The following is an 11,899-nucleotide window of genomic DNA, read 5'->3' on the forward strand; positions in this document are numbered from 1 at the left end:
GAATGCACGAATGTATGAGTAGATGAATAGATAAATAGACGAATAGACAATAGCTGGATATTAGCTTCACAGATTCTTCTATTCTTCTATTCTTCTATTCTTCTACTATTTTTTTTATTCTCCCATTCATAGGGCTTTGTTTGTCCACACATTATGCTGCCTATACCGAGGGAGAGTATACTCCCATATTGAGCTCCCTCTACAGCTCCCCACCCCCAAATGCCCTAGTTATCGGATATTTTCAGACTCGGACTCGAGTGCTTGAGGCTTGGATTTATTCGATTTTCTTGGAAATATGTATTCGACTGCTTACTGGAGGATTGCCGGGGTGAAATGCTCACTTTGTGCCTGACACTTTGACATTGCCAAGGTGCCAACCCAACCAATGGCCCTCGTAAGAATCCCACGGGCCTTGCGATATTTCTATAGAGAAATTCGACAAATCCAACAAATTCATAGAGCAAGTTGAGTCGCCACGCGCATAAAACTTGCGACCGTTTTCACCGGATGTCACATGCTTCACCGCCCAGCCCACTTAGGAAACCCAGAGAGAGCGCAGACTTGCTTCCGCACCGGAGAGAGAGTGCCTGGAGCACCATGCGGTCGTGTCGTCCTTTACGATGGGGGCTGCCATGTGTGCCAAAGTCTCGATTTTACTCGGGGGCTCAAAGCCCGCCACCATGGCGGCCCGTCTCTGCGTTGGATCAGTAGGTCGTCCCCGGAAGTCGCGTGGTGATCTCAAAGCTGATCTGTTGCTCTGCCAGATGGGTGGAACGTGAAATTCGGCCCATCAGTTTGCGCCAGTTGACGTTCTTTGGCCGTACCTTGACCGAACCCCGCCTCATTAGCTCCGCTAACTATGTGCGGACCGAGCTGCCCACGCGGTGAGTCCCAGTGCCACCCCGCCCACATGTCTCGGAAACTGATATGATATGCGTCATGGATAGAATTGCTCATCGGCTCCGCGATATTCAGCAGCTGCCCTACGTGGTGGTTGCGAATCCCCACCTGTCGCTTGTGTACGAACTGTACTACAAGGCGTTTGAGAAGTTTCGAGTCATTCCTGAGATCCGGAGCTTGGACGACAATGACCGACTGTGCGATGTGCTGCGGGAGATGCTAAAGGAACACATGGTGGTGATTCCTAATTTGGCAATGGGAGTCTTGGAGTGTCGGGAGCTTGTTCCCCACAACGAGATGGATCGCTTCATGAACACACTTTTGCGGGCGGTATGTTTCAGGATTGATCTGCACGGCCTGCTGTTAGCTCAAGAAGACTAACCTCTTTTCTCTGCTAGAGGATATCTCGCCGAGTCATTGCAGAACAACACTTGGCCTTGACGGACACCTTCAACTCGCCATGGCATTTCCCCGATGCCAATGACCGAACTGACATGAATGCAGACTTTGTAGGCGAAGTGTTTCTGAAGTGCAAGGCGAAGGAAGTGGTCGAGCGATGCGGGAAGGTGGCCCAGGATCTGATGCGACAGACCTCAGATTCGACGCAGATCCCCGCCATCACCGTGCAGGGTCACTTGGAGGCTACCTTCCCCTACATCCTCAGCCACCTGGAGTACATCGTTGGGGAGCTTCTCCGCAACTCCGTACAGGCTGTCATTGAGAAATACCACAATTCTTCCCAGCCGCCGCCGCCCATCGACGTGCTCATCTGCGAAACCCCACAGCATGTAATCATGCGTATCTCGGACCAGGGCGGGGGCATCCCACGGGAGATCCTCCCGTACCTGTGGTCGTTCAGCAAGGGACCTCGCACGCAGTCTCGGCTGGAGAACCTAGGTCAGGTGCCAGCGATGGCGGCCACGATGCAAGAGCTGCAGGTGTCCCAGGGGCGTAAGTCCGACCGCGAGATGTTTCACGAGGGCTCCCTGGATACACTGACATCACGGCCACCGAATCTCCGACTGGGAATGGGACTTCCAATGAGCCGGGTGTATGCGGAGTACTGGGCGGGCAGTCTTGAGCTGCACAGTCTGGAAGGCTATGGCGTGGATGCCTTCTTGCAAATCTCCAAGCTGGGTAACAAGAACGAGCAAGTCACAACACGGGCAGCCATCGACGCGGTGTGATGTGAGCCTCGCAAATACTCAAGTATCTTGTACCGGGGCAGAACCTTGGAAGACTTGGAAGTACATTGCAGGTGGTACTACCTGGACCTTGCCTATCTAGGAAGGCTTCACCCCTCAGGCATTCACTTGTGGTGGCGTGAGCCACAGTGGCTGTGTGTAAATGACGTCACCCACCAGCATCTCAGCCCTACTGGGCGTGGGGAGTTCCCTGCTTGCCTTTGCCATCTGACGTTTGTGTGTGCCGATCGTGAAACGTCTTGACAAGGCCAACATCCTTATTTATAGTTGAGGTCGTCCTGCTGTTTGAAAATCTGAGCTTCGTGTCCACGACAGAGTTCAACAAACGCCTCGACACACTCGATCAACAACCACCCCTGTATCCCTACATCGCAACCTCGCTCTTTCTTTCACCATGGCGGGCACCTGCTCAATGATATGCTTGATTATAATCACCCTATTCAGTAAGTGATGTATCATGAGCTCTTCTCCAGTCGCGGGTGACGCAATTTCCTGGTGCTGGTCCGCGATCATGAAATCCAATCCCCAGCACAGGAATTGCCAACCTGCCCAAGTCGAGATTCTTTGCCAGCCCATATGCTAACATATGTCTCACCCAGTTCCTCCACTCGGCGTCTTTCTCATCTCCGGCTGTGGCGTTGACTTCTGGATCAACGTCCTGCTCACGATTCTCGGGTAAGTACAAATACCTTGTCTTTGGTAATCCAATATCTACACAGGAACATTTTGGGACCTCCCCGCACACGCACACTCAGAGTGCTGACATTCTCTGATCTAGCTATTTCCCGGGCCACATCCACGCTTTCTATCTCGAATACGTCTACTATGACCGCCGCAACCGCGATCCCATGACCCGTGCCTATCAGCAGCCGGCGCCTGGGGTCTACTCGGACCGGGTCCAAAATAGGGGTCATGCGGGCCGCAGTTACGGTACCATGTGATGAAATTCGCGAGGGTGGTTATACTCAGAAGGGGTCCCTCTTCAGCGTGATTCCCACTTTTGGGTTGTGTTTCCTAGGTTCGAGGTAGATAAGATTCATGAATGTTTTTTTTTTGGATTCGAGGGCGTCCCGTGGTCCATATTCCTCATACTGAAGCCGGGTGGTTGTGTCTACAGTGTGACTCTTATTCTACACACAAACATCCAAGGGGTAAGGCGGACGTATATTTTCATCTTCCAATGTGAATCCAAACCATAGAAATGAACAGGATAGACTCTCGATTGAGTCTACCCATTCCTCACATCCCACTCAGCGACTCTCCCAAAAGACTATACGCTCTCCTTCTTCCCCTCAGCAGCCTTCTTACTCCCCTTAAGGGCCGGGAAATCAAACGGCGCCCCCGTCCCCACAGAACCCGCGGTATGCGGGACGGCCCCGGAGCGGGGACTCCACCACAGGGCACCAACCCAGGGCTGAACGTTCCAGCCAACAGACAAAGTAACATTCTTGCGCTCAACCAGCCGGCCAGTGATATCACTAATCTGGTACTTGGACTTCTGGTCGCGCAGACGCAGCAGTCCAGGCGCCGATGTAGCAGCAGCCTCTTCCTTCGAGGATGCGGCGGGTTTCTTGGAGCCGGTCTTCTTTGTTAAGGGCTTTTTGGCTCGTTTGGAGGCGCGCTTGGCCGACGATGATGAGGACGAAAAGATCGAGGAAGCGATGGATGTTGGGAGAAGCTCAGTTGCTTTCTCGAGGAGCGCGTCCCACGAATACGGCGACGGCGTGGCCGGGATGATAGCGTCCCAGACCACGGCCTCGGAGGCGGGCACGGCCGAGTCGGCGCGATCGGAGGACGAGTACGTGGCGTAGACGTAGACGAAGAGCTGCTTGGTGTTCCAGTTGAAGAGCGGGGATAGGTCGGCGTCCAGGTCGAAGCGGAGTTGGGCGTACTCCTCGCGCTTGGAGGAGTAGTAGTGCGGGCGGCCCTTGACGCTGTAGAAGAGATTGGGGTTAGTTTGGGGGTTCCATTTACATGGGTGAACAGAAATAAACAGAATCAATCCACATACACGTGCACGTTCTTCAGCTCGACGGCCGTCTTGACTTCGTCGGTGGGAAACAGCACCACCGACAAGGCGGCCAGCGCGCTGACCACCAGAGCGACGGTGGTGAAGAAGCCAAAGACGGACTGCGCGCGGTTCAGACAGGAATGCATGGCGCTGGGAGAGTGGGAAGGGGGGGGGGGGGGGGGAAGGAGAGCGAAAGATGTCAAGGGTGATGAAGCCAGCTGGGCCAGTTGCTTATCGATAAGCGCCCGCATAGAGCTGTCACTCATTTCATACTTCGAGACTTGGAGATTCGACTAACGGACTGTTCTATTTTTCTTTCTCTTTCTCCTTCATTATTGAATCACACCTTAGTAATATTTTTCCACGATGGGTGACCACGTCCTCTTCTTCTACGGTAAGCCCACTCTGCCTCTCATACCTCTCTCTACCTCTCTACCTTACTATGGCACCTCCAATAAACTCATCAATAATAATAATACCCTCCCAGGAACCCTGATGGCACCGCAGATGCTCCACCGCGTCATCCACGGCAGTGCCAACCCAGAACCCTGGCAAAAAGCCCTGATCCGCATCCAGCCCGCCGTGCTGCACGGCTACCGGCGCCATCGCGTGCGGGGAGCCGACTACCCAGCGATCGTAGCCGCGCGAGACCACACTTCCAATTCCAATTCCAATCCAAGCTCCACCATGTTTTCAGCAAGTCTCGACCAGGCTCAGGCTCGCACCTCTGTGCGCGGAACTCTAGTCTCGGGTCTCACAGACGGCGATATGTACCGGCTAGATCTCTTCGAGGGCGACGAGTACGTTCGAGAGCTGGTCTCGGTGCGGTTGCTGCAGGATCATGATGCCTCGTCGGCACCGGTATTGTCATCAGCATCGGCATCTACTGGTTCTGGGGACCATCTGCGTGATGTGCTGGATGTGGTTGGGGCCGAGAGCGCAGAGGAGGGCGACGAGGTTGCCGCTATTGCGTATGTCTGGGTAGCGGGCACGGAACAGCTCGAGGAGGCGGAGTGGGATTTCGAGACGTTTAAGAGAGAGAAATTAGAGCGGTGGATTGGGGCGGATGAGAGCGAGTGGTAGGGTTGCTCTGAATGTGTGTTCTTTCTTTGGATCCTTTTCAGGGACCCTACAGACACTACATCAAGCCGAGGTACTAGAATAGACCGAAGCGAATCCCAAGGTCAAAACAACCCTGCAATGCATACAGATGCTGGTATCTATGCCAGAAATGGTTCAACAACGCCGCAAAACCCACGCTGTGCTTAACATGGTGTGCTCAAAGGCACAATGACAGATGCTCACCTAGGTCGAGGACTACATTCTCGTCCTCGAAATCCACACTCGAGAAGAAAAATAAAATAAAATAAAAGACAGCAGACGAATCCTCCGGAACCCCCCCATGAGCTTCTGCACATCAACCCCAACTCACTTGGGGGGCGGCGTGCCCTTGATCTGCACTTCGACTCGGTCATCTTTGGCGGTCTCCCCCAGAGCAACATCTGCAGTCGAGTCCTCAGGTTGAGGGGACGCTGCCGCTTGGGCGTCATCAACAGATTCATCTTGGGCAGGTAGAGAGGGCCCAAGCAGAAACGACACAGGCTGTCGATCAGCCATGATCCACTGATCGTCCGTCTTGTCGCCAGCCTGCTCCTCATACAAATCATCCAGGAAACTGCGCAGCCGGTGTCGTAAGAGCCCCGAACCCAGCGGAGGCCAGTCCGTTTCCACGTTCATCTGTTTATCGAGGGTCTTGGTGATGAACGGATCGGGGTGCTGGACAAACTTCTCCACATATGCCAGCAAGTACAATCCACAGTCGGAGTAATTCGGCTGCAGTGGGATTTGGCGCGCGCGCATACCCTTAATGCCAGAACTATCGATTTCGACTTCCCGCTTGGTTGCTGCTTCTTTGGTGATGTAGTCGCGTAGCATCCTGACGGTGGGAGCACGGGCCTGATCAAGGGAGTCGAAGGTGATGATTCGCGGCTTTGCGGAGTTGCGCGCCGGCTGGGGCGTAGTCGCGGACCGCTTTGAAGCGGGAAAGTTGGGGAACTTCATCGGAGAAGATTTCGGGCACTCATCTGCCTCGGGCCACTCATCCTCCTGCAATGGCGCCTCCTGCGCGGCCTGGTCCGTCTGTCCATCTCCTACAAGCACCATCGAATCAACCGACGGGTGAGTCTTACCATCCCGTGGAGATCCTGGCGGTTGGCTGAGCGAAATTTCAGAGATCTTCTGTGCAGTCGCTTCTGCAGGCCCCTGAGGAACGTGCACTGGCACTGGCTCGGGTTCTGGCGTCTCAAGGATTTCCTGGATTTCACTCTCGAGAGGATTCGAAGCTTCCTTGTCACTTGGCGGTACTTGAGCCCGCTCGGCAGGAGTTGCAGGCCCAAGGTCCAGATTGGGCAAATTGCAAATAATAGCCACGTACCAGTGAGCGTTCTCGTTGATAGGCACGACAATGTAATCGTAGCTGAACAAGTCGACGCTCCGAGTCCACTTCTCGACACCTGCATAATTGATGCCGCGGGTGCCCTTCGGGGTGTTCTTCAGTGTCTCGAAAAAGTATGAGTTGAAAAAGTACACCCGCCTCGCGGCCTCTGGGTTCGTACGTTCAAGGTGGTCTTGAAGGAAGCGGATGTAAAAGGCTATCAGGTTGTCGTTGAGGAACTCGCCCTCGCGGAGCCGGTCCCGATCCTCCAGATTGACCTCGGCTTTCTTCTTCCCAGTCCAGGGATACACCAGGGGCTTTCGCCATCTCTCTCGACCGGCATCATGGTCAAGGGGTGATGGTTGGGGATCGTCATTGAGGATGTCGCTATCGGCTGGCAGTTCGGAAAGTCGAGTTGAACGACGAGCTGCCGATCGTGTCTCACGGGCAGACGGCACAGGTTTTGATAGTGATGTTTTTACGGGAATCTCAACGGCAGGTTCTGGTTTTGATTCTGGCGGATCACGGGGAACCCGGTCATCAGATACCTGTCGGGACGTGTCGTCAGGACCCGCGGGTGCAGAAGTCTCTTGCGTGTCCTTCTTTCTGGGAAGCGATTTCGGCTCGCTCGTGTTGTTGTCATCCTGCAAAGCGGCAGAAACCTTCTTTCGTGCAGAAGCAGACGTGGCCGGGGCCTCTACGCGAGGCGTCGCAACAGGCTCCGCAGCATTGTCCTTTAAAAGTGGTTTTTTGGGTTGGTTATCGTGCTTTTCCCACTGCCGCTCATGGAGTGTAAAAACTTTGTCCATGTATGCCCTGCGCCAGAGTCAGCCAGCCTGCGCCAAATTAGATCGAATGTTTCGGGGGACATACATCTCCTTGCTCTGGATCTTGATTTGCGCCTCCTGCAACATGTGCATCAGCTGGTTCTTGTCTCGGACGGACAAAAACCCAATGTCGAGCTTATCACCCCGCCATTCGGCAGTTTGAGACAGTTGGATTCGCACTTTACAGCTCGGATCCCGTCCTTGGATTGCGTGCTGGATATGCCGAGCAAGAATTGTCGTGGTCTTGCCAATACCGGAAATGTCCTCGACTTCGATGCTATCTTTCCCCAGACGAAAAGACACGTTCTTGCCTGGCAGCGCGACCTTTTTGCAGAAGCCAAGTCGGAGAGATGATACGGACATCAATCGTCCGTCTGCTTTCTTCTGGTTGCGCTTGGCCCGCTTCGGGCTTTGGCGCGGCGATCCCATAAAATCGGTGGGTTCAATATCGGCTGGCGAACGTTTCCGAGATGGAGAAAGCTGCTGTACTTCGCCCTTGACCTTGCGGTTGATGTTTTTATGCTTCGCGCGCAGGGACTTTGGGAGTGGTTGGGTAGTTGCTTCACCTTGTAGTTCATCTGGACTCTCCCTATCAGAAACACGGCGAGTCTCATTTGCGCCAGTTGATTGTTGAGAACGAATAGCCTCACCAGCAGTCTCGTTCACTTTGGTGATCTCGACACTGTCAAGTACATTTTCGCGTGAATGCCTGTCTGATTTGACATTGACTTTGGGCGGCGGCAAATCCACATTGGGCGCTTGGCCGCGCCTTTGCTGCGCCGCAGATTCGGTGAATCGCTGATCCAGCGAAGTACTGGAAGATCGACGGGTGCGGCGGCGGGGACTAACGGGCTTGATATGGTTTTCCACGTCCCGGAACTCTGAAATCTTCGCGGCGTGGCCTTTATTCTTTGATTTGGCGGATTGCCGGGTGGATTCCGGGGAAGACAGCTGGGACTCCGATCGTCGCCGCATCACTACCGGGTCATCGTTCTCCAGATCAGTCGCTGCGCCGAGGTCTCCTCGGCGCCGACGCTTGTTGGGCCGGCCGGATTCTTCGAAATCGGGGACATCACTCAAGCGAGGGTTCTTAGCTAGATAAGACGAATATTGAGTTGGCCTTCCCCGTGCGCGGACCGGTCCGCTTTCTCGAGAATTACGCGAGATCGTATCGGTTGGTTTCGGCGCGAACAAGGCCTGCAGTTCTCGATAATCAGACCAAAAACCCCATTTCCAACAGTTACTTCTAATCAGGATAAAGTCAACGTACCCCCGGAGGATGAGTCTTTCTGGTCGTCGCCCGGACCGTGGCTCCTGGTGTGATCCTCACTGCATCGACTTCCCTGTCAAGCAACAAATGACTGGGGCATTAGCGCAGGCGTTTCTTCAGATAGTGGCACAGGGAACATCCCCGAATCAGGACATACTTGTAGTTTGCGCCAAACAATCGAGCCTCATCCTGGCGAGCTTGGGCGTCGTCCTGCGGCTGGCCCTTGCTCTTCATCTGCGCCGACTTGTCCTGACTGGGGAATGACCCGAGGGTCAGCACTTGCCCGGCGGGAATGGGCTGGAGGGTCACATCTACCGGGAGGTAGGTTCTAAGACGTACTGCGAGGTTGGGGATCGCAATTGTCCATGTACAATTGAGGGTCCAGTGGGAGAAGGATAGTCGGCATAACGATAGGCCTAGAAAATCCAGTCAGTGTCAGACAACGAGTGTAGACAACTGAGAAACCAAAAGAGAAATAGATCAAGAAGATAGTATGAATAAAACCCAGGTAAAACCACAGTATGGCACACATCAAAAAAAAGAAAGAAAGAAATTTTTTTTTATAAAAAAGAGCCCACAGTGCCGAGCGGAAACGCGCTGGCTCCAACACGGGTAGATACACACCTCCGAGAAAGCAGACGCAGAGGTGCCCAGGGTCTGTGTAGAGAGCGCCGGGCTCAGATGATCGGCCTGCGAGTCCGATCCCAGCGAAAATGGATTGCGATCCGAGACAGGGCGACGGAGAGGAGAAGCGAGAGGGGTTCGAGAGGGCGGACGACGCTGGGCAGACGGGCGATCTTCGGGGCGGCGACGCGGTGATAAACTAGCGAAGATATCGGACAGGCTCCCGAAGAAAGGCATCAAGGGACCAGCACCGTCAGAACATTTTCATTCTCTGCGCGAGGGGATTTTGGAGGTGTTTGGGTCTGGCCAGCAGCAAGTATGTTCCTTCGTCATCGCGGATAGGGCGGTCAGGCTTTTTTTAATTGATACGCGCGCCCGATGGGAAGTATGCGGTTGAATGGATATTGGCAAGACTAGATAAAAAGTGATTAGGGTGAATCGAATCAAATAAAACAGTTGTACAATGCATCAATGCATCAGTAAATAAATAGCTGAATCGGCGAGTCGCTCCCAGCAAGGGAGACGGCACCATTGAGCGCTGCTAAATTGAGAGGAGCAGAGTACAGAGCATCAGATACACAATACAAGGGAACACATCACGCATGAGCTCGACGGCAGCAAAAAACACGAGAAACACAAGAAATATCAAAGGCCACATGAATCAAATCAAACCGCTGAGTTCGCCTCGATGCCCCACCGTCCCCCAAGACCCAAACGCGTCCCAATGAGTAAAGTCGTGGATGATTGTTTTTTTTTTTCTTTTTTTTTTTGGATTTACTATACAGGGGCCCAAGGCCAGGCTTGGATCCTCGACGGGATCCATTCACGAGGCAGCAGCCCCCTTTCCTTTCTCCGGGTCTTCATGGCCACGTCGTCGGTCCGTTGCCAGATGGCCACCAGCAGCCGCAGCCGCAGCCTTCTCCTGACGAGCCTGGTCGATGGCTGAGCGTTGAGCGATACTGTCGTCGTGGCTCTTCCAGACAATGTTGGTATCTGGCGGAAATGCGAGCAGGCGCTTGATGGTTTCTCTGCAATGAAGTCAGTAAGGGTTGAAAAGGAAAAAGATATACAGAAATAGATGGAGAAAGCAATGGAGAAGGGAAAATCTGCAACATACCGGATCTTGATGTTCCGCCCACCGTCAATTCTTGTCCACACACTCAAGACGTCCTCGCCGCCTCGAACGCTCAGGACTGCGCCGCACACTTCATCACCAGCCTCGGCAAACTGATCGCCCACCATCGCCAGCAGCAGGTCTTCCCAGTACCGATCGGCCACGCCCTTCTTTAGCCGGACAATCCACTTGCCACCGCGCTTGTTGGCCTCATCTTCCCACACGGGACGAATACCCTTTTTGAAGATATGATAGTCGGACACCGTCGGAAGAAGCGACGGCCGTTTGAGATGCGAATAGACGGCCCAGAAGCTCTCCACGGAAAATATCGAAGCAAGCGGGGCGGTTGATTTCTCGTAGTCGGAGTACTTGGGCGTAGGAGGACGGTACCAGACAATCCACGTCGACTTCAACGGGTGCTCCCCGGGAGTGGAGACCGGGGAACTCGACAGAGCCTTGGCTCTCGCCACATCATCCTGCTCCGACCCGTCACGTTTCTCTCCGGGGGTTTTCACCTCGGACGAGCCACCCGGCGTCTTCGGGGCCCCAAACGAGGCGAATGCGCCCGAGCCTAGCCCGAATGCGGAGGAGGCATTGGTCGATGGCGAGGAGACGCCGCCGGACATGGGGGATATTGCGTTGAAGGGATTCGAGCGCCCTTGGGAGCTGTCAGGGCCGAACCGTTTGGAGGAGCGGGGCAGTTCGACGCGGGCACCTTCTTTGCCATCTGTCCCGGACATGGACAGCGACAATTTGGAGGAGCTGAATGCACACAAGAAGGATATGTTAATATGTAACCTTATTGTAAAAAAATAAAAAATAAAAAAAAAAATGAAGATGAAAAGAACAAAAACTGGGGATTTTTTCTATGTCTTTTACTGACTTTGCCCGACGAGTCCACAGGTTGGCATTATCCATCGCGACGGGTAAAACGGCCGGAGACACGAGCGGTCATCCGGGGGAAATTAACGGGACAACCCAGGAAGACAGCAGAGTCCGCCGTGAGCGACAGTTCGATATTCTCGGTGACGTAGGTGAGCGACCGGATGCGAGATGCAGAAAGGATATAATCGGGGCGGAGAGGGAAAGCGGAGGTGAGTCGAACAAGCAAGTAGAGGAAGCGGCGAGAATCCAGAGAAGCCAGAGAATAGAGAGACCAGAGATATGCAGCAATGATTATATTTTAAGAGAGGAAGAGAGACGAGGGGGACAAAGACCAAAAAGGTGGGAGAGTGTCGAGGTGAATTGGAGACTCGAACGTCCAATCATGCTCGCCTGGCCCGCACCGTCTTTTTTCCACGGGCGCCCTTTTGTCCGCCTTTTTTTTTTTTTTCTCTTCTTCTTCTTCTTCTTTCCTTAACCCAAGACCACCAACTCAAATCAACGTCGGTGTTTTTTGTTTTCTACTGCCCCGGCGTCTCCGATGAGTGTGTCGAGATTAAATCAGCTCGCATCTAAAACCATCATCACGAGGGCTCTTCGCGAGCAACCCATGATGCGTTGATGACCTGACT

General features: G+C 53.8%; 7 protein-coding genes across 7 annotated transcripts; 3 read left to right on the forward strand and 4 right to left on the reverse strand.

Annotated features, from left to right (window-relative positions):
- Nucleotides 1-597: 597 nt before the first annotated feature.
- NUU61_002014 (protein kinase PKP2) lies at nt 598-2,087 on the forward strand (the record flags this gene model as incomplete). The annotated part of the gene is made up of 4 exons (XM_056652596.1): nt 598-707; nt 765-884; nt 948-1,230; nt 1,299-2,087. The coding sequence occupies 4 exons, from the start codon at nt 598-600 to the stop codon at nt 2,085-2,087; spliced, it is 1,302 nt and encodes a 433-aa protein (XP_056513663.1).
- A 412-nt stretch (nt 2,088-2,499) lies between these two features.
- Nucleotides 2,500-3,046, forward strand: NUU61_002015 (YqaE/Pmp3 family membrane protein; the record flags this gene model as incomplete). Its single annotated transcript, XM_056652597.1, has 3 exons — nt 2,500-2,548; nt 2,705-2,780; nt 2,884-3,046. The coding sequence occupies 3 exons, from the start codon at nt 2,500-2,502 to the stop codon at nt 3,044-3,046; spliced, it is 288 nt and encodes a 95-aa protein (XP_056513664.1).
- A 329-nt stretch (nt 3,047-3,375) lies between these two features.
- On the reverse strand, nt 3,376-4,262 carry NUU61_002016 (signal peptidase complex subunit SPC3; the record flags this gene model as incomplete). Its single annotated transcript, XM_056652598.1, has 2 exons — nt 3,376-4,039; nt 4,117-4,262. The coding sequence occupies 2 exons, from the start codon at nt 4,260-4,262 to the stop codon at nt 3,376-3,378; spliced, it is 810 nt and encodes a 269-aa protein (XP_056513665.1).
- Nucleotides 4,263-4,482: 220 nt separating this feature from the next.
- NUU61_002017 (gamma-glutamylcyclotransferase family protein) lies at nt 4,483-5,199 on the forward strand (the record flags this gene model as incomplete). The annotated part of the gene is made up of 1 exon (XM_056652599.1): nt 4,483-5,199. The coding sequence occupies one exon, from the start codon at nt 4,483-4,485 to the stop codon at nt 5,197-5,199; it is 717 nt and encodes a 238-aa protein (XP_056513666.1).
- Nucleotides 5,200-5,544: 345 nt separating this feature from the next.
- NUU61_002018 (uncharacterized protein) lies at nt 5,545-8,352 on the reverse strand (the record flags this gene model as incomplete). The annotated part of the gene is made up of 2 exons (XM_056652600.1): nt 5,545-7,366; nt 7,424-8,352. 2 exons carry the CDS (start codon nt 8,350-8,352, stop codon nt 5,545-5,547), a joined length of 2,751 nt encoding a protein of 916 aa, XP_056513667.1.
- Nucleotides 8,353-8,746: 394 nt separating this feature from the next.
- NUU61_002019 (uncharacterized protein) lies at nt 8,747-9,508 on the reverse strand (the record flags this gene model as incomplete). Its single annotated transcript, XM_056652601.1, has 2 exons — nt 8,747-8,944; nt 9,272-9,508. 2 exons carry the CDS (start codon nt 9,506-9,508, stop codon nt 8,747-8,749), a joined length of 435 nt encoding a protein of 144 aa, XP_056513668.1.
- A 586-nt stretch (nt 9,509-10,094) lies between these two features.
- On the reverse strand, nt 10,095-11,303 carry NUU61_002020 (eukaryotic translation initiation factor 4E; the record flags this gene model as incomplete). The annotated part of the gene is made up of 3 exons (XM_056652602.1): nt 10,095-10,299; nt 10,389-11,147; nt 11,269-11,303. 3 exons carry the CDS (start codon nt 11,301-11,303, stop codon nt 10,095-10,097), a joined length of 999 nt encoding a protein of 332 aa, XP_056513669.1.
- Nucleotides 11,304-11,899: the final 596 nt, after the last annotated feature.

The sequence above is a fragment of the Penicillium alfredii genome (assembly GCF_028826965.1).
Source record: "Penicillium alfredii strain IBT 34128 chromosome Unknown utg000004l_segment0_segment0, whole genome shotgun sequence".
In the NCBI taxonomy this organism is placed as follows: domain Eukaryota; kingdom Fungi; phylum Ascomycota; class Eurotiomycetes; order Eurotiales; family Aspergillaceae; genus Penicillium; species Penicillium alfredii.